Source organism: Vombatus ursinus, unplaced genomic scaffold (genome assembly GCF_900497805.2).
Source record: "Vombatus ursinus unplaced genomic scaffold, bare-nosed wombat genome assembly UNPS02014830.1, whole genome shotgun sequence".
In the NCBI taxonomy this organism is placed as follows: Eukaryota; Metazoa; Chordata; class Mammalia; order Diprotodontia; family Vombatidae; genus Vombatus; species Vombatus ursinus.
The window spans coordinates 9,100,353-9,121,924 of NW_020954608.1; the positions used below are offsets into that span (position 1 = coordinate 9,100,353).

The window sequence follows — 21,572 nt, forward strand, 5'->3', positions numbered from 1 at the left end:
CACGTACTCTCTATTCCACTTTTTTTCTGGCCTAATTCAAACTCTGGCTCCCAATCCTTTGAAAACCTTCCCTTCCTTCAGGACATCCTCCTCCATAATTCCTTGTCTAATTTTAGCTCAAATCCTGGTCTTTCCAGGGCCCATCCTCATTCATCCCTCAGGAGAAAAAAAATCTTAGCCATCACAGACTTCTCAAACTCATGCTCCTTAGCACTCACCTCCTAGGTGTCACAGATTTGTGTACACATCATAGATATTTAGAGCATAAAGGGACTTTTGAGGCTATTGAGTCTAACCTATTCATTTTACAGATAAGGAAACTGAGACACTGGGAGGCAGGTGAATTATCCAAGGTCACACTGCTACTTCAGTGTCTGAGGTAAGACTGAAATCCAAGTCATCCTGACTTAATTAAAGCACCAAGGCTGTTTCTAATCACATCATTTCCCATTAGGTGATAAGCTCTTTTAAAGAAGGGTCTGTGGCATAAATATTTTTGTATCTTCACATTGCATAACAGTGCCTTGCACAGAGTAATTCAATCCATCAACTATTATGCTCCAATTATATGTGAGGCACAGGGGATACAAAAGAAAAAAGACCAAAAATGTTCCTACCCTCAAGAAGTTTGTATTTTACTGAGAGTGGGGGTGGGGGGGTATTCTAACAGTAGACAGATAAGTAAATAAAAAGGATTGTAAACATTTAAGTAAATACAAAGTAATCTAATTAAGATTACTAAAGACTGGGAGGGTCTGGCTAGGTCTAGTTGTGAATCCACAGGAAAAAGAAGGATGGAGGTAACTTCAATAGAAATAAGGAAATACGGAGGCTTTTTTTTTTGAGGGGGTAATAAATAATAATGATAATAGCTAACATTTATATTGAACTTACTATGTGCCAGGCACTGTGTTAAGCACTTTACAATTATCTAAAATTTGCAATAATTCACAATTATCTCATTTGATTCTTATAACAACCCTGAGAGGTAGGTGCTATTATTATCTCCATTGTACAGTTGAGGAAACTGAGGCAAACGGGTTAAACGACTTGCTTAGGGTCACACTGCTAGGAAGTATCTGAGCTTCAATTTGAATTCTGGTCTTCCTGACTCCAGGTCCAGTACAACCTAGTTGCCCAATATGATATACGGAGTTTCACTTAGGACAAACTGAATTTAAGAGCCACTGAACAAAGCTAAGAAATTAACTATGAAAAACTGGAATTCAGGAAACAGATCAGAGCCAAATTCAGAGGTCTGAGAGTCACATGCACACAGATAACAATCTATGGAATTGTAAGAGAAAAGAAAGCCTGGAAAAAAGCCTTGGGTGATAGCCCACATTTGGTGGATGCGAAGATGGTGGTCCAGCAAACTAGAATGAAAAAGGGTAGTTGGACAGACAGGAGGAGAGCCAAGAAATATTAATGTCATAGAAGCAAATGGAGGAGAGTGCAATCAGTGCCACCAATAGGTGCAGAGATGGTAAAAAATGATGAAGAAAAGGCCATTTAACAGGTAAGACATTGCTAGCAACCTTGGAGAGAACAGTTTCACTGGAGCTGTCGGTTCATGAGACTGACTGCAAGTGGGGGGAGGAATGAGTGGGAGACGAGGAAATGGAGGCAGAGTGCGGATAGCCACTTTCTATCAGTCCTGATATGAAATGAAGAACAGCTTCAGTGGAAACAGCTTGAAGGAGTAGCAAAGTCACATGAAAGGTTTTTTTGTTTCTGTTTTTTTTAAAAGATGGGTATCTTTAGCTATTTTATCACTTTCAATTCTGGATAAATCGTTCTTCCTTCCCAGACCAAGGAGCCATCCCTTCTTATGAGAATAAACCAAAAAGAGGAGGGGAAAACAATTGGGCAAAGCTAAACAGCACAACAACTGAATCACTATTACAGTGGGTAATGTTTCACATCCACAGGCCTGTGACTCTGTAAAGAAGGGAGAGGCCCTTTGCTCACCTCCTCTTCTAGCCTGAGCCAGGCCATCCAAATGACACAGCATTCTGTTTTCTCTTATTTGTGTTCTTCCCACTGACATTCTTGTAGTCACACTGTGTATACTGTTTTCCTGGTTCTGCTTACCCATGTGAAGATTTTTTTTAAGATTGGGGCATAAGTAGAGGAGTTGCTTTGGCACGGAGGCTGGAACAATGAGGGGAAAGAATGGGGGATGATGCTGTGGGGTTCTGAGGTGAGAAGATGATGCTTGAGACAGATGGTCTCTATTTTCTCAGGGAAGTAGTAGGCGAAGCCCTCTGCTGAGAGGGAGTGGGGGAGCACAGCAGGTACCTAAGGAATGTTTCATTGAATGAATGGCTTTTTCAAATAGGAACCCAGTTTTGTTCTTATATTAACTTGCTTTCCCCATTAAACATTCCAGGGCCTCTTTATCCCCAGGCCCCTGACCTACATTCAGGGACGGAGACTGGACTGTGATTTCATTGGTGAGGGAACTCCTGGGTGAGGAAACCCCCCCCCCCCGGACCAAAGTAGACAGACACAAACTCCGCAACTGACAGACAATGGCCTAGGTTACTAAGAGGTGAAGTACCTTTCTCAGGGTCACAGAGCCCTGCATGGGACTTGAACCTAGGTCACTCTGGCTCCAAGGCTGGTTCTCTCTACCCAAAATACAACACTGGGTCTCACAACTGGATCTGGAGAGAGGATTAAGCTTCCCGCCTGCCGTGTGGCCCCAAAGGCTCTTTGACTTGTAAAATGTGAGGATCAGATTATATGTCTTTGTGGGTCTCTTTGGTAGTTCTAAGTCCTATGACTCTACTACTAACGCCGTGTATTATGTCATACAGTGCACTGTATCTTATCTTCTATTACAATCAGGTCTTTGTCTCATCACTGCTTTTGTTGCTGTTCAGCCGTTTCAGTCACGTCCAACTCTTCCTGACCTCATTTGGGGTTTTCTTGGCAAAGATAGCGCAGTGATTTGCCACATCCTTCTCCAGCTCATTTTACAGATGAGGAAATGTAGGCCAACAGGGTGAAGTTACTTGTCTAGGATCACAGAGTTAGTGTGATTTGAACTCAGGAAGATGAATCTTCATGACTCCAGGTGCTTTATCCACTGTGCCTTCTAGCTGCCCAAGATCCTTAAGGGAAAAGACTCTTTTATATTCCACAAATTCCTTGCACACAGTAGATGATGGGTTTGATTAAAGAGTACCTTAGCTTTCTTCCATCTTTAGAACCCTGATTTCATGACTTTTTAGGGCATTAACAATGGGGGGGGAGAAGAAGAGGCATCAGGGGTATCTAGTCCAAATCCTTCATTTTACAGACGGGGAAACCGAATTCCACATAAGTTGCTATGTCTGAGGTCCCAGGGTGCACGAAGTAGCAAAGCTGGGATCTGAAGCAGGCCTACAGGCCCCAGATCCAGTCTGTTCTCCCCACTCCACCACACTACTACACTGCCTCGGGCACAGACTCTCATCACTTATCTTGCTGGAACTACTCCAATTGTTTCCTCACTGGTCTTACTGCTTCCATTTTATCCTCTCTTCCATTCTTCTTCCCTACAACAGCTAAAATAATCTTCCAAAGGCACAGGTCTCACTATGTCACTTCCCTGGTTCTAAAAAAAATCTCTAGCTGCTCCCTATTATTTCCACCGTCTGGCTCAAGTCTACCTTTCGGGCACTCTTAGTGTCAACCAAATGAAACTGCCAGCTATTCCCTGAGCTTGATATTCCTTCTCTCACCTCAGGGCCTTTGCCTGCACTGGAATGTATTCCTTCCTCAAGTCTGCCTTTTCCAGGTTTTATCTGCACCCCAGGCTTAACTCAGATGCCATCTCCTGTGTGAAACATGCTCTGATTTCCCAGGTTGTTAGTGATCTTTTGTCCATTTCAAATGACCTTCCTAACTGTGTGGCCTTGGCCAAGTAAGTCACTTAACCTCTGCTTCTCACTGGAGAAGGTGAGGGCAAACCACTAAAGGATCTTTGCCAAGGAAGATGGGACACAAATGAATAACAACAAAAAGTGTATTTATTCATTGGTGTACATATCGTATCTCCTCAATGTAACACGGGGTCTTTAAGGTCAGAGACTGTATTTTTGGTTTCTGTACATCTAATACCCAGCACATTGTCTTTCACAAAGTAGGAGTTTAAAAAGTATTACTGAATTAAATTCAGTGAAATGAAATCTGGATGTAATCAGGGAACAGCAGAAAAGCCAATGTAAAGGAACTAATAAACAACTTTTGAAGATTTTACTGTAATCACTATTAGTAATAATAATTTCTAGTTTTCCACAGTGCATCAGAATCTAAAAACCACCCTCACATTATTAAAAATTCTCAGGTAACTATACCAACAACCTTGTGAGATAGGCAGACGAGGGCAAGTCATATTATTCCCATTTTACAGAAAAAGAAATGGAATCTCAGGGAGGTTAAATGACTTGCTCAAAACCACATGGCTATTAACTGGCAGAGCTGGGATATACAACCAGGTCCTCTGATTCTTAATCATTCTGATTGCTTTTACCTAGAAAAAAGACATGATAAAAATAAAAGGATCCATTTCCTTTCTTTAATTATTTCTCCTTTCTTGGAGCTAACTTTTTAATTGCATAATAAATGATTGAATAGATATTCTTCTGGTGAGTTTTTTTTTAATTAAATTAGGATTTAATAAGCTCATGCTGTAATACTATTGAGAAATAGTTGTGTTTACTGGCAAATATAAATACGTGCCCAAGGGAACTACACTTTTCAGATCTGTGGCCTCATTCCACATAACACACCTGACCTATGTGTTAACAAATGGATAAAACATGCAGGGTCCTGTCCGAATGATTATGAGAAAGCATGAAATATTTTCCCAGTGTGAAAAAAGCATGGTTCAATGCACATTACAGATTAACTACTTGTTATGTTTGGGGAGAAAAAAGGAAAAACCATCAAGTCACTATCATTGCTATCTAAAAATGAACATAGCTGCAAGGTTCAAAAGCTAACAACAAAGTTTTCAACTGTTGTTTTTGCAGAATCATTGAATTATACCATTTGGAGCTGGAAGGGACCTTAGAAATCTAATCCCCTCATCTTGCAAATGAGGAAAAAGAGGCTCAAAGAGATTAAATAACCTGCTAACGCTAATATGACACATCTTACCCACTCTGCAATGTTACTTACATCATTCAGACAAAAAAGTACATTTAAAAAAATATTCAGATGATGTCTACCTTTCAGGAAAGTGGAGAATGGAGACTCTTACCCAGATAATATAAGCAAAAATATCTTTTTACCTGAATTATCTGGATATTTCTAGGCAAAATGTTAATTATCCAGAAGATGATCTTAATTTTCACCTTTATTTTGCAGTCAGAGGTAGCCTTCAACTAACTATTAAAAAAAAACCAAACCAAAACAGTTGTACTACTAGATTCTGAAGGTATATAATTGGGTAACTGAGACAAGGAAGGAGCCTGCCTCTTTTGCTCCATTCACTCACTACCATGCACTATACTTATATCTAAAAACATCTGTAAGATAAACAGCAGCAGAGACAGAAGCAACATTGTCAATGGATTACACTACAAACCATCTGGACAGAAAGAAAGAAACTAGGGAAGGAGTCAGGAAAGAGATCACAGTCCTGTCACCAAGGTATTATATAACAGTGAGGAGGACTTCAATTATCTGGACATTTGGTCTTTTCTTATCCCAAGCAGAAAAACTAGTAATTTCTTGACTTGCCAAGGTTAAGTTCTATTTTGGATCTGACTGCCACTAACAAGGAGAAGCTGGTTGCTGGGATGGAAACTTTGAGGGAGAAGTTTATGATAGAGAAGAGGAGGAAAGCTTGGAATAGGTCTGACATACATTCTAGACAGAATAAAAATGGCCATGAGGAAGCTGGTACCCCAGATTAGTAAGAAAATAATAAGGGAATATCTAGTTGCCTTTTCTGAGTTCAAGTCACCTGGCCTAGCTGAATCACCTCAATGAGTAGATGGTGAAGAACTTGGAAAGGTATCAACCACAGGACTAGGGAATAGCAATGACATGACTTTCAAAAAAATGGGGAAGAGAATGGAGTTTTCAGATTGCAAGTTTGTGAGTTTTACTGATTCCTGGCAATAAACTATTAAAAGAATGGCTAGTGAACACCAAAAAAGGAAAGGGGGTGATTAAAGGCACCGGTGTCATGCTAAGTAAAGCTTATTGCCTTTCTTAATAGATTGAATCAATTGGTAGAACAAGGGAATAAAGTTGGTAGCATTTGTCTAGATTTTAGCAAAGTATGTGACAAAATCTCTCACGCTATTTTTGTATACAAGATGGAGAGGTGTGGACCAGGTAATAGTGCAATTTGGTGGAATTCCAAAGAGTTGAATGGTCAGGCCCTATAAGTAGTCATCAATGGCTTAGTCACTGATGACTGGGGCAGCCAGGTGGCACAGCGGATAGAGGGCTGGGCCTGGAGGCAGGAAGACTCATCTTCATGAGTTCAAATCTGGCCTCAGACACTTCCTAGTTGTGTGACCCTGGGCAAGTCACTTAACCCTGTTTGCCTCAGTTTCTTCATTTGTACAATGCTCTGGAGAAGGGAATGGCAAACCACTCCTGTATCTTTGCCAAGAAAACTCCAAAATGGGGTCATGAAGAATCAGATATGACTGAACAATATTAATATTAATGATCTGATGTCAATTTGGTCTCTAGCTAAGAATTGGCATATGGCTCTGTACTGCTTACCATTTCTTTTTTTAATCATTCCACAAGTATTTATTAAGCACCTACTCACAATCCATTAGATTGTGAGTTTCTTAAGGGCAGGAACTGTCTTTTGTCACTTTTTTTATCCTTAGCTCTTAGAGAACACAGTGCCTGGCATATAGTAAGCATTTAAGAAATATTTTTACTGATTGACTGATTTACTATGTTCTTGGCACTGAGCTAGGTGCTGGGGATATAAAGAGAAAAATGAAACAGCCCCCAACTCCAAGGAATTTACAATCTTTTGGTGACTTGGATAAAAGCACTGAGTAGTATGTTTATAAAATCTGCAGATAACACAAATGTAGGAGGAATAACTCATACACTGGATTACAGAGTAAGGATTAAAAAAAAAACTTTGAACCCATAGTAGAGCAATGGGTCAAATCCAAAAAGATGATACCTAACAGGGATAAATTCAAAATCTTAGACTTCGACTAAAAAATTCAATTCTATATGGGAGTTGGGGCAGGTACAGCTATACAGAGGTTTGTCTAGAAAATGTCTGGAAGTTTTAAAAAACTCAGTGAATCAGCATGGTGAAATGGCAGCCAACAAGGCCAATGCAATCCGAGGTTGCATGAAAAGAAGCAGAGGGTATAGGACCAGGGAGGTGATAGTGCCATATCACTTTGCTCTAGTCAGACATCTGGAAGGACATCTATTGCTCCCATTCATTTCTGGGAACCACATTTTAGGGAGGGAATTGATAAGCTGAAGAACATCTAAATAAGAGCAATGAAGACAGTGAAAGACCTGAAGCTCTTATACCAGGATTATCAATTGAAGCAAATGAAGTTTAGCTTGGAGAAAACTTAGGAGATGAGGACATAAGAGCTGGTTTTGAGGATTTGAAGAATTATTATGTGAAAGGGGAATAGACTTCTTCTGTTTGTCCCAAGAGATCAGAACTAGGAGCAATGGGTTGAAGTTGAAAAGAGGCAAATTTAGGCTTGATATAAAGAAAAACTTCCTAATAATTAGAGTTATTCAATCCACTGGGCAGAATCACAGAGTCTTCATGTAGCTGATGATGCTAAAGCATCATTGGTACCATCCCGTCAATGTTTTCTTCTTTAAATCCCTGTCTCTCCCACAACCATGCTTCCTAATGATAGGATGACATGAATCATGTCATTATTTTTACTCATTTAGGCCCTGGGCGGGTAAAGTGGCCGGCACAAGCAGCTAGAGCAACAGATGGACAAAGAGAGGAAGGCAACAGGGAGCTAGGGTATGGTAGGTCTCAACATCTCAATTCTGCGTTTCAATATGTATATTCCTAAAACAAGCAAACACTTTTTTCTAGTTTGACAAAAAACACTGGCTTCCAGGAATAAGATGGGGATCAAGGGTGACATATGTGTTTTTTAAATACAGAGCTGAAAATTTGACTCAAACAATGGCCTAAAATACTTGTAAGTTAATAGACCAGTTCAGACCAGCAATGCTCACTCTCTACATTCACCCTGTCAGCTGAGCTATTCTTTTAAAGGAGAACACCATGGAACCAGTGCCTTGCAGATATGGCAAAGACCCAGGGCCAAAAGAAAGCGATTCTCATTAGGATCACACAAGTACATTAAAAGGTAATGAAGCAAAATCACAATAAGACCAAACACAATGTAGGTGTTGTGAAGCATGAAGAATCATGGAATAAAATAAGAGTTAGAAGGACTTCATCTAATCCAATTCTCATGTACTCATGAATGCTGGATATGAGATTCTCTATAAGAGGATTAAACTTTTGTGCAGTTCAAAAATTTTTAGGGACAGATAACTCACCAAACCCCAAAGAAACCCATCCTGTTTTGGGACTATTGAAACTACTGAGAACTTTTTATGTATGATTCTGCCTCACAGGAATTTGTATCCACTGTAGAATGTAACCTTCCTGAGGAACTAAGACTCTTTTGTCTTTGTAAACTCAGAGCCTAGCACAGGAGTGGGAAACCTGCAGCCTCAAGGCCACATGGAGCCCTTTAGGTCCTCGAGTGTGGCCTTTTGACTGAATCTGAAGTTCACAGAATGCCCTTAATAAAAAAATTGCAAATGGCAATTGCTTCATAAATTACTGTTGGAATTTAACTGAATTGGTCCTGATTCTCCTGCTCTCAAGGTGTTCACAATCTAATGGGAAAGACAACATATATGGAATGTTTCAGCTCCAAGTGAGATGGAAGTCTCACAGTATTTAGTATGCAGCGGCAAAGCAAATGGTAATGCTTCTCCTTTAGTGTAATTTCCAATGATAAAAATCCTATCAGCTACTGATGTTTAATCATTTGATACTGCCAAGGACTTTGCTTGTAAGAACCTTCTTTTCTGGGTCTTCAGCTGTTGTTATGGCCCCTGCAGGAGCAGTTGCCAGGCTGCATCTCCATCTTTTCAGGAGGATGGGCTACATGTAAAAATAATTTTAAAACTGAAAAGTACTATACATTTATAAGGTTTAAAATGGATGCTTTTCTTTCTCTAGTCAATGAGCATAAATGCAGTCACAATAGCTACAAATGGAAGCATATCTTTGTAGTGGAGTTAACTTCCATATTACAAATACAGATTTCTGCAGCATACAAGTCTGCTTAACTTGAATCGTTAGACAAACAATGGCAGGTTAACAGATCTATTACTGTCAGCAATGCCCATTTACAATATCCAGCCTTTTGGGAAATGAATGGTTGCTAAAAGGATAAAAAATGATCATTCAGTTCATTCTAGATAACTAAGTAATTCCTGGGTGCAAATAATTCAAGTACACTGGGAAAGTATTTTAGTGCACTAATGCGGTAGTAATTTACTCCCTTGGAAGAAATCTGACCCAATATTTATAATCTGATGGAGAGTGATGTACCTCTTTTCCAAGAGAAAGCTAGCAGATAACATATGTCTGTCATTGTTTTCACGACCTCAGTTTTTACATTTCGGCGCCATGAAGTATCAGCTAGTCTAAATAAAAATAATGGGATTTACAATTGCTGGAAGAGACTTTAAAGATCTCCTTATGCCTTCCCATTTTACAGATTAGGAAATAAGAAGCAGTACAGTTGGGATCTGATCATGCTACAATTGTTGTTGCTGTTCAGTCGTTTCAGTTGTGCCTGACTTTTGGTCACCCCATTTGGCATTTTCTTGGCAAAGATACTGGAGTAGTTTGCCATTTCCTTCTACAGCTCATTTTACTGAGGCAAACAGGACTGAGTGACTTGCCCAGGGTCACACAACTAGGAAGTAACTGAGGCCAGATTTGAAGTCAGCTAAAACCTCACCTTCTACAACAAAGTTTTCTTGATCATCCTTAATTCTAGTGCCATCTTTCTGTTGATTATTTCAAATTTATCCTTTATATAGCATGTTTATACACAGTTATTTGCATGTTCTTTCTCTCATTAGACTGTAAGCTCCTTGAAGGCAGGGACTGTTTGTTAACCCAGTGCCAAGCAGAGTCCCTGGTATATAAGAGGTATTTAATAAATATTCACTGACTGTCTATAGCTTGTACATTTGTTTTCTTTTTTATTAGAATACTTCAAAGGAATCAAATCCTACACTTTAAACAAGCAATGGTAGGAGAACATATTAGCAACATTCTGGGTAGGAAAGAGAATAGTCTCCTTTTCCTGTCTGCCCATCTAAAATGAACTTTTATGTCTATTTATCCCTAGATAGATATACATATACATGTATGTATACTTATTATAGTTTATATATGCATGTCATTTTGGTTTAAAATTGGTTTTTATTCAACACTTAAATGTTGGAGTTGTTCTCGGCTCTGTCCTAGACCCCCTTCTCTAAAGCCTGTCTTGGTTGCCTCATTAGCTCCCATGGATTTAACCATTATCTCATCACAGATACACAGATCCAAATCCAGCCTGACTTTCTCCCCTGAGCTTTAGTCCGTGTTGCCTGATGGACATCAAACCTCACAAGTCCAAAATTGAACATGTTATCTTTCCTACTAAACCCCCCTTCTTTGAAATTTTCCCATTTCTGAAGAAGGCTCTACCTTTGAATCTGCCCAGTTTATAACCTAAGCATTACCCTTAACTTCCCATTCTCCCTAATCCCACATTTTTAATCAGCTTCCAATCTTGCTCTTTCTACTTCCACAACATCTCTCAATGTGACCCCCAAGTCCAAGCCCTCATTACCTTTCAGTTAAATGATTGCAACAAATCCTAATTGGTTTCTTTGCCTTAAGTTTCTCCCCGTTCAGTCTATCCGATACATTGCTGCCAAAGTAATTTTCCTTAAGTTTGGTTCTTATCATATGACTCACCTACTCAAACAACTCTAATGGCTTTAATTTGCCTTTAGGATCAGGATCAAATATGAACTCTTCCATTTAGCTTTTAAATCCTTTCAAAACTTAGCCCCAACCTATTTTCCCTCTCCCTGACACTCCTGTCCAGTCAAACTGGCTCTCTCTGCTCTTCACACACGATGTTATTTCCCATCTCCATGTTTTTGCACAGGATGTATCCTCCTTCTGGAATATTCTCCTTCCCTACTTCTAACCTCAGAAGACCCTCTCTTACTTTAAGACACAGCTCAAGCACCACCTACTTACTACATGAAGCATTTTCTTGATCCTTCTATTAGCAGTTGCTCTCCCAAACCACCTTGTACTTCAAATACTTGACATATATTTATATTTATTAACTTTACAGTTATGCTAGGGTGGCTGGATAGCATAGAAGATAGAGTGCCATGCCTGGAGTTAGGAAGATTCATCTTCTTGAGTTCAAATCTGACCTCAGACACCTATTAGATGTATGATCCTGGGTAAGTCACTTAACCCTGTTTGCCTTAGTAAAATAAGCTGGAAAAAGAAAGGGCAAACCACTCCAGTATCTTTGCCAAGAAAACCCTAAATTGTTTTTTGTTTTTTTTTTAAGTAGGAGAGTGACAAGGTCAGAGAGCCACTGGGGAAAAATCATTTTGGCGGTTGGAGGAGAGCAATCAAGAGACTGTTGGAATAATCTAGAAAAGAGGAGATAAGGGCCTGAACTAAGAGAGTGGCTGCCTAAGTAGAGAACAGGGATCAAGTAAGAGACATGTTATGAAGGCAGAAATAGCAAGATTTGGCTATGAAGTAGAGAAAAGGAGTGAGAAAGAGTGAGAAGACTCTCATAACAGCCAGGTTATGAACCTATGGAGGAAGGGAGTGTTTGGGAGGAAAGATGAATTCTCTTTTGATCATGTAGACACATTAATACATCTGGTCATTAAATTATTAAAAAATCAATAAATGCTTATTGAATTGGGCTGCTTCTGATGGTTACCAGTATGTTCAAGGGTAAAGTCATTTAACATCTTTGATCCTCAACTTCCCTCATATGCAAAATATGGAAAATAATACTAGGAAGACTCACTTAGGTAAGACAACTGGGGAGCTTTGAAGTGTGATAGCAAACTTTTTGTTTTTAAAGTGTACCTTTAACTTTTGCGAAGCTCAAACAAAGATGTATATGAAACATTTTACGAATTCTGAAGCCTTCTATGTTAGCTATTATGACGATTATTATAAGCAAGGCGCTGAGTTAATCTGCTGTGACTCCTAAATCCTCCCAGTTTTGACCTTCATGAGCAATTGTTGTTGTGGTCCAATGCTTTATGGTCAAAGAAACATCTAAGTTGCAGAAAAATCTGATCTTCACAAGGTCAGCAATGATCTTATCAAAAACAGTAATTTCAGGTGCAGGGTGTTCATAAAATATCCCTTATCCTGAATGATCCAATTTGGACATCCTCAAACAGGTAAAATCTGCTTTTACCTCAATGCTGATTCACTCAGAAAGTGGCTCATGCAGTCTAAATCTCCAACACTGTAACTGATAAAAAGAGGTGTCGTGTTACAACCACAATGCCTTCTTCATCGAAGTGCCCTTTCTTCCTAACAGTTCATTTGTAGCGAGAGAAATATCCCCAGACAATACTAAATTCAGATCTTGAATTTATGTGAAGTTAGTGCTTATAGGAACTTAGATCAGGGATTTAATTTCTGAAAGGAAAAGAAAGAGGGATAAAATTCCTCATGGCAGTGGATGAAGAAAAGGGAAGGGGTATGCTTTCTACAGTTAGGGTTAATTCCTCGTTGGTACTTTCTCTTCATCACTCACATATACACATATACACACACAAAAGCTGCCCTTAAAAGACTTAAAAAGCAGAAGAGTTAGGAGCCCTTTCTTTAATCATTAAAAGAGTATTGGAAATAGTTATGTATTCTTTCTCCAGATCAGTAATAATAATTTATGCTGGGTGAGAAGAAAACTGAACGTCGGTTTTGTTGAGCTTGAATTTCTCATGGGGAAGGATATGTAATTTGTCCAAGGGGTAAAGTTAGGTAGAGATGTGGATAGACGTACACCTGTGACTTTAATGATATAGTATATTTCCTCTATTAATGCACCAGGTCAGTATTTTCTTTGCAATTTACAATCTTAGAGCAGATGTTCCTAACTTGGGGGCCATGAATTTAGAAGTTGCTAGTTTCACAGGCTGAGTCAGACAGGCTGTACAGCTAAGTTCTGGGACTGAATACCGAAGGGAATGAACAGTTGTTCTTAACCTGGAGTCTATAAACTTTAAAAAACTTTTTAAAATAATTGTATTTCAATATAATTGGTAAGCCTATTTATTTTATGCATTCAAAAATATAATACTGAGGAGGTGTCCACAAGCTAAGCCAGACTAGAAAGGGGGTTCATGATAGAAAAAAAAAGGTTAAGAACTCATGTTTTACGGTGTCCTAGGGCACCAGGAGGTTAAGTAGCTTACAAGGTCACAAAGCCACTAACTAAGCGTCAATGACAGCACTCAAATCTAGTTTTTACTCTCAAGTTACTTCTCTAACCACTAAGCCATGCTGCCTCTCAATGGATCAAAATTATAGTTTTACTCACAGAGAAAAAAAGTCATATGCTTCCTAAATCTTCTCATCCTGCTTTTTTTTTCTGTTGGCATTATGAGGTTGTCAAAAGACAACATTCTAAATTTTGTGACAGCTGGACAACACTACATCCTGTTCAATATTCCTAAGACTTGTGTTATTTTGGTTCACAGAATGCCAAGCATTTCCAAGTACTTTCCAATCTCCTTTTTTGGAAGCTGATATATTTTTGGCTGGTGAATAGGGTAGTGGGTTTGCACTGAAGCTTCTGGAGTAGAGATAATTAAGTCTAGTTCCTTAATCTAGAGGTGGGGGACTACCAGGGTTGAATAGTATATACAATGTTAGTCAAAGTTTATGTATCAAATGTTTTTGCTCAATTTTTGTCACAAGGAAAGGTTCAATCTGGAGCAGGCTGGCCAATGACTGGGATATAAAGACAAAAAGTATTATGAAACACGTTTTGAAAAAGAGAAATGGGTGAGAAGGAACACAGAATAGAGGATAGAAGGCTGTCTTCAGTTTCAACAAGACTTGAGTTCAGTCCTATCTCTGCCACATAATGGCTGTGTGTCCCAGAGCAAGTCCTTTACCTTCAGTGTAGCAGGCAACTCCCTACGACTATAAATCAGAGATGTTGATCTATATTGGTAGGATGCCAGCAGATCACGAACAGCCTTACAGGTCCGATTAAGGAGTTTGCATTTCATCCTTTAAATGAAAGGAAGTCACTGATGATTTTTAAGCAGGGTAGTGAAAAGGTCAGACCTGCCAAAGAGATACCTTTGCTCAATAATACTCCTAGTATCAATATCCAACAAGGAATATGCTTGCCAAAGGTGGCCAGGGTCACGAAGGATGTCTTACATAGAAAATATAGACTAATTGCCACAATCTAAAGTTCAAAATAGCCCCAAAATCATCTTAGCCAGTAAAAACTAGATCTCTCCACCAAAAGGTGACAGAGACATGGTAGGCAAGGACAATACCAGTTTCAAATACAAACTCCTTTGCAAAACATTATGGAAGATTACAGGCAGTACTGTCCCACACAACAGCAAACAAGAAATGGAAAGGAAAACACACTTGTAGAAAACTCAGCTTAGAACCCCAGTAAACCAGATCATTCCAAGAACCTCTCAAGATGCAACAGAATGATGTGAAATAGAAACAGATCTGACAGCATTTCTACTGCAGTGACTTCTGACCATTTGTGACAGCTAAGCCATCATATTTGGACTCCAATACCTCAATACCCAGTATGCTCTGAGGAAATGGACATAGTAAAGTAGAGAATGAAAATGTGAAGAGTGTCTGGATCTGACTGAATAAAGAGAGGAGGAAATCCATCCTGTAGGCAGCATAATTTTCAAGGAAACATTCAGGGAACAATTTTCAAGGTATCTCATAGGGGGAAAATTTCCAAATGAATGGGAAAGATCATGGATGACATTACTACCATAAAAAGGTAACTTAGAAGATATCTTTGTCCATATGTTCACTTTTTCATCTTTATAAAATCTTTACACAAGTAGTCTCTGCTTATATCGAGGGCATCCTTGAGGAAAACACTGGAAATGGAATAAGCAGGGTTTCACAAATAATTCTTTATAAAAGTAGACTACATCTTCAGAGTCACTTAATTGACAGAGATGTAAACAACATGAGATTCCCTGTGCCTAATGCCTGTATATTTTAAAACAGCAACTGACTCGGTGGAATAAGACACAACCTGAAACTTGCTCCTCTGATAAAGTGTCTGCTGGGCAGGTGTTTTGATCAGACAAATTTCCTCAATAGATACAAAATACAGAGTTAATTTTGTTCAGTGCTCTCCTGATAATCGATCAAGCAAGGTACATGCATATGAGAAAGGTAATTGCATAGACCCTCTTCTGTGAAAATGACCAAGGTGGAGGTATTAAAGAAGGATTTCTTCCATACAACCACATTCTTCAGAGCTTCCTGTTCATGAATGACATTATACTAACAGCATCAAACCCTGGAATATTCCAAGACCTTTCCCATGAGATCTAAAACCACACAAAAAGAGATAGGCCTAGCAATCCATACAGGAATAAACAAATGAATGACAACCACCAACACGCAGTTGGATGGGGAACTCAGTGAGTTTGTCCATCAGCACAGAGCTCTTGGCTAGGCACTGCAGATGGGTAGTGAATAGAGCACAGAATTGTAGAAGAGCAAGAGAGTGGGCTAGATGTCACTTGGGAAATTTCTCAGCACTTTCAAAGATTCCAACATGTTCCTTGATGGAAAAACACATCTTTTTATACTAATATTCTCCTAGTAAAGCTATACAATTACAAATTATGTCACAAATTGCAGGTGACCCAAACACAATGGAAAAGTTATATGGGGGGTATAAGTAGCTAGAAACATATCAACTATGATTTGTATATGAGATGTAGGATAAATGACATCAACCAGGACATGTATGAATGAGGAAACAAAAACTTGTTGTATAGTAAGAATGAGGATTCACATGTAGACAGTTTGAGTATTCAGTGGTACTCACAAAATAATAGCTAGCATTTATAGTGTTATAAGGTTTGCAAAGCACTTTATGTTATGTTATCTCATTTGCTCCTCACAACAATCTTGTTGCTGTTATTATCTACATTTTAAAATGAGGAAACAGGTTAAATGATTTGCCACACAGAAAGTGTTTGAAGCTGGATTTGGACTCAGGTCTTCTAGACTCTAGGTCCAGGGCTCTCCCTCTTAAAATATTTAAGGGCGCCCAAAGAAGGTCTCCAGCATTTTGGGTAGATTTTCTAAGAAAGATCTGTGGAAACACATGATGAAGGATTGCTGGAAGAAATGCATAGATGGATCTCAAGCTACACTGGAAGGTGAGGGATACACTGAAGTAACCTTTCTAATGGTATACTCTCCACTTTCAAATCTGGATATACTTCAATGAAGATAACTACACCCACTTTGAGTAAAACAGTGCTCATTTTTGGCAAGTTACAGAACAGACAACTCTTACAATGAAATATTTAAATTTATAGGGATAAAGGGAGTGGATCAATGATTCTTTTAGTATACTTTATCTAACCCTGAGGTATTGGAAGAGATTTTTGAATTGGAGACCTACTGTTCTCAAAGTCTGACTGTTCTGGGTGTCTCTCCAATCAATCACTGAAATCAAGGAGCACTGATCTGTTAGATATATCTGGGAGACTTGTCAAACTAACATTACAATACAGATATCCTAAACCCAGGCCCTATCTTAGGAGACCAACTGGTTTCTGCACCTCTAGTGCTACTGTAAAACAGAACCATCCTCCTAATATATAAGCAGGAACAAAACAAAACAAAACTCAAATCTCCTAATTGCTTATCAGAACAGCAGAGGATATAACAATTTCATATAAGGTGATGAGGTTGTGATGGTCATCCTCAAGTCCCATGAGGCTATTTGCTTAGAATAAGTCCCAAGATGGATGCCTGAACCTTTCCCCTATTCCCTAGGCACCACCTGGGGAGAAGTCCAGTCTATGTCCCCATCCTCTGGTTTTAGTCGATATTTTTCCTACATTTGACAGATGGCAAGATTTTTCTCTGCTTATCACAGACCATGAGCTGATCCTGGCAGTAAGCAATATTTTTCTTAGAATGAAATTTTTTTCCTTGGGACTATATTTCAGAAGTGATAAAATAGTGGAATGGGAAAATATGATTTGTTCTACATAAATTTGTTTACAAACAAATTTTCTGGAACATGGTTCTTTTGCCAAGTCAGATGACCTGTGTACACAACATAAATCTATGAAGAACCTAAAATGTTTTAGTAAAACAAGAGTATGTTTCTGTTGGATGAAGCAATGTTTTATCTTTATATTTCTAATAAGTATCTATAAATAGAACATGATATTCCAGTTAGGTGGACATTTCTAGGTAGTTTTGTTTTAGAGAAAACACTGAAATATAACAGCATAAAAAGTCAAGTCATTCTTTTTACATTCAAACATGCACAGAAAGTTACCATCTGAAGTCTTCTTTAATTCAGTTTTCAGTTTTTCCACATTTTCCATTAGTTTTTTATTTTCTGTATCTGTCATCTGTTCATCTCCCTTGCCAGTTTTCTCCAATGCCTATTACAAAATAATTTCGCAAGAAATTAATGTTCACTAGAATTATGGTGATTTTTTTTTTCTCTAGGGAAATGGACATTGAGCAGACTACCTGAGTAGATCCATTTTAAATTACTGGCTACAATCTAGTTGAAACATCCTGAAATGAGAAAGGTGAGTCTTTATCAAATTAAATTCCATCTTCAAAGGGAATATGAAGATGAAAAAATCTGAGTCCAAAACATTAGGTGCCGAACACTATTAAAGAAACAGTTCTTTTGTGCCTTGCACACAGCAGGAGGTACTGTTTAGTTGCTGAATTATCTAGCTAATGTTACTAGTAGTTCTAATAAAAGTATATAATCACAACCTTTAAGTAAACAAATGGTAACAGAAAGCACTTCTATACTGAACTACTTTTACATACAGCATTTGGAAAACTCTGACTAAATCTTATGTGAATGTCCTAAATTATTTCTACTCAGTCTTAATATTAGCAGTTCAAATTATATTAAAAAATTAATGAGAGTCCTCAAGATAATAATTTCTCTTAATTTAATTAATCTAAGACAGGCAAAAGGAATCAGGTTAAATAACTTCAAAAGTAAAACATTTGACTGAAGCAACAAACTTAAACAAACAAAACAAAAACAAAAAAGCTAACATATACAAATCATGGGGCCAAGGTTCACAACCTCTATATCTGAATAGAAAGTATTAAAAGACAGATATAAAAATCTGGCCTAATTTTTTTTTTTTTTGGTGAGGCAATTGCGATTAAGTGATTTGCCCAGGGTCACACAGCTAGTGTGTGTTATATGTTTGAGGCCAGATTTGACCTCAGGTCCTCCTGACTCCTGGACTGGTGTTCTATCCACTGCGCCCCCTAGCTTATTTCTTATAAGAGATATACCAAAGTTTACCAAAAGATGATAAAGCAAAGTTATTACATAGGAAATGAAATACCAAAATGCTAAGATACATTGCTCACATAAAAGAAAGTGCAGTCAACTTGACGATGCTATCTCACATAGAACAATATAGTCTGGCAGAGTAAATGGCCACTGATTGGGCTAAACAAATTGGAGTATATCAGTGTAGTGGAATTATTACTGTGTTTCAAGAAGTGATGGGTATGATACATAAAAAGACATGGAAAGACCTATACAAGTAAGCTGAGACAAAAAAGCCCACATATATAATGACTTCAACAATAGAAACAGGAATGCTGCAGAATTGCAAACAAGAATGATTTTAAAGAAGAGATATAAAAAGATACTTCTACCCCACCCTTTTACAAATTGGGACATTGCATAGATTTTCAGACTTTTTCAACATATTTATCAGTTTTGCAGATTTTCTCTCCTGTTTTTTTTCTTTAAAAATATTTGTTATATGGATGGCTCCCTGGCAGAGAAGAGGAAGAGACAGTGGGGGAAATTTTAGTGATACAAAAAAACTAGAAAAGATATCAATACAATTAATTAAAAAAAAAACTAAATTATAATATGGTTTGAGGAGGTGGGCCAGGAGAGGTGCAAACCATGCATAACTGCACAAAATAATTTCCAATAGACTGCAAGTAATTACAAGGTTGAGAACTTCCTTTTCTACCCCAAGCAGACCCAGCTATAAAAGGGTAAGTTCACAGAGAAAAAGGAAAGTCCTAGTGAACCTCTATGTGTACCTCACAAATCTTATCAGAGAAAATAGGTTCTTATTTTCAGTTGCTATGTGAGGGATTTTCCTATCCTGGTAGATTATTTTTGTTTTGAGAAGAATTGGAGGGGCAACTAGGTGGCGCAGTGGATAGAGTTCTGGTCTTGGAGTCAGGAGGACTCGAGTTCAAATTAGGTCTCAGACACTTGATACTGGCTCTGTGACCCTGGGCAAGTTACTTAACCCCATTGCCTAGGCCCCCCCCACCCCCCCCCAAAAAAAGAAGAGTTGGGAAAATCTTCTGGTTGTTATTTTCTTATCTAAGCATAGGGGGTGGGGGGCAAGGAGGGATCACTAAGCTATTAGAATGTTTATATTGGTCTTACCAGCATTGTTATGTCATTTACTTAGAAATACTGGAATTGCATCAGTCTTATAAATAAGAGCTGGGATTTTTCACTATTGTACCTGCTTGACCTAACCTAACTCAAGGAGAAAGTGTGCCCATTATACTATGTGTTACTTGGGTGCCACTGAATTTGATGCTGGATATAGGTCAGTCTGCAGTCTTAAAAATTAACATCCATAAGCAAAAGGGCAAACTCACTTGGTCCTCAATTAGTCTTAGGGTCAAAATGTAGCAAAACTGAAAGCACCCAACCCCACCCCAACCTGAAAACAGTTAAATGAAAAGGTTGACCTTTATTCATATCTCTTCAAGATTCACTGCATTTTTGAGCCAGAGCTCTTAGAGATCATTTGCCCTGAATGTTCATATGATAATAGATTCCGCAGGTGAGGAACCTGAAGCACAGAGTAGTGACTTTCCCAAAGTCACAGAGCTACTAAGTGCCAAAGAAACAATGAAAATGAAAATTATCTAGGATTATGGGGCTCTGCATTTCATTCAAAATTAATAAGTTGTGAATTTTAATTCTTTATCTTCAAATAGGAAAAATATACACTTTGGGAACAATTTAGTACACAAGGCTATTTTTGCCCAATTCATGTCTCTGCTGGGGAATATAAATTAGTCCACAAACAGCACTGAATAACAGTGGAAGGGTGGGATAGGCCACCGGATGGTGGAACACATGCCACTATGAGGCTATCTGCAACAGCACATCAGTATATTAGTACAGTACTCCCCACAAACTCCAACTAACTCAGGGTGGGCAGATTGCTTAATTCCTTTTTTTATTTATAGCTTTATTATTATTGTTCCATCATATTCAGTGATTGAAGAAGGAAATGACACTAATAATAGACTTTACCAACTTTTTAAATTTTGGGGACCCTTTTGTGACATCAATAGATCTCACACGACTATAAATAGTTGCGTCATTATTTGCTGTTTATGAAAATTCATAATGAAAAGTTACTATGAATTCAGTAAACACTTTTTTTTTTGGCTAGGCAATGGGGTTAAGTGACTTGCCCACGGTCACACAGCTTGTAAGTGTTATGTGTCTGAGGCCGGATTTGAACTCAGGTCCTCCCGAATCCAGGGCCAGTGCTCTACCCACTGATACAATTTTTTTTTTTTTTTGCTTTTTGGTGAGGCAGTCAGGGTTAAGTGACTTGCCCAGGATCACACAGCTAGTAAGTGTTAAGTGTCTGAGGCTGGATTTGAACTCAGGTCTTCCTGACTCCAAGGCCAGAGCTCTAGTCACTGCGCCACCTAGCTGCCCTCAGTAAACACTTTTTAATGGATTTGTATCTTATTATTCTCAATATCTATCTATATTTGACAATAACAAATTAACGTGTGAAACATATTTACCCAGCCTAAAAAGGTATGTTTGCTTATTTATGGGTTTTGAATATAAATTCATACTACCCCCAGCACAATTACCCACAGTTCCCCAGGGGCTGGATCCCACAGAGAGTGAAACACTGGTATAATGCATAATTTTCTGCCTGAGCTAATCTAGCTCAAGGAGAAATAGCGAGAACAAACTAATACAAAAGGAGGGCCCAAGAGCTTGAGAGAAAATAGTATGAGAAACTTTCATTTTTCAGACACTTCCTACTAATTATTTTTGAGGACATGGACCTATAATTTCATACGTGTGGTGCATTCCTAGTGTGGAAATTCATTTATCAATGCATACCAACAACTCATCTATAAATGAGAGGTTAAATGACCTGCC

The 21,572-nt window shown here is 38.4% G+C and overlaps 1 protein-coding gene across 1 annotated transcript in view; it reads right to left on the bottom strand.

The window, feature by feature from the left end:
• Nucleotides 1-21,572, bottom strand: part of BCAP29 (B cell receptor associated protein 29) — a 68,792-nt gene that overhangs the window by 31,464 nt on the left and 15,756 nt on the right. Inside the window, exon 6 of the mRNA XM_027838884.1 lies at nucleotides 17,673-17,781. Within this exon, the coding sequence (XP_027694685.1) occupies nucleotides 17,673-17,781 (109 nt within the window). The remainder of the gene's footprint in view (nucleotides 1-17,672; nucleotides 17,782-21,572) is intronic.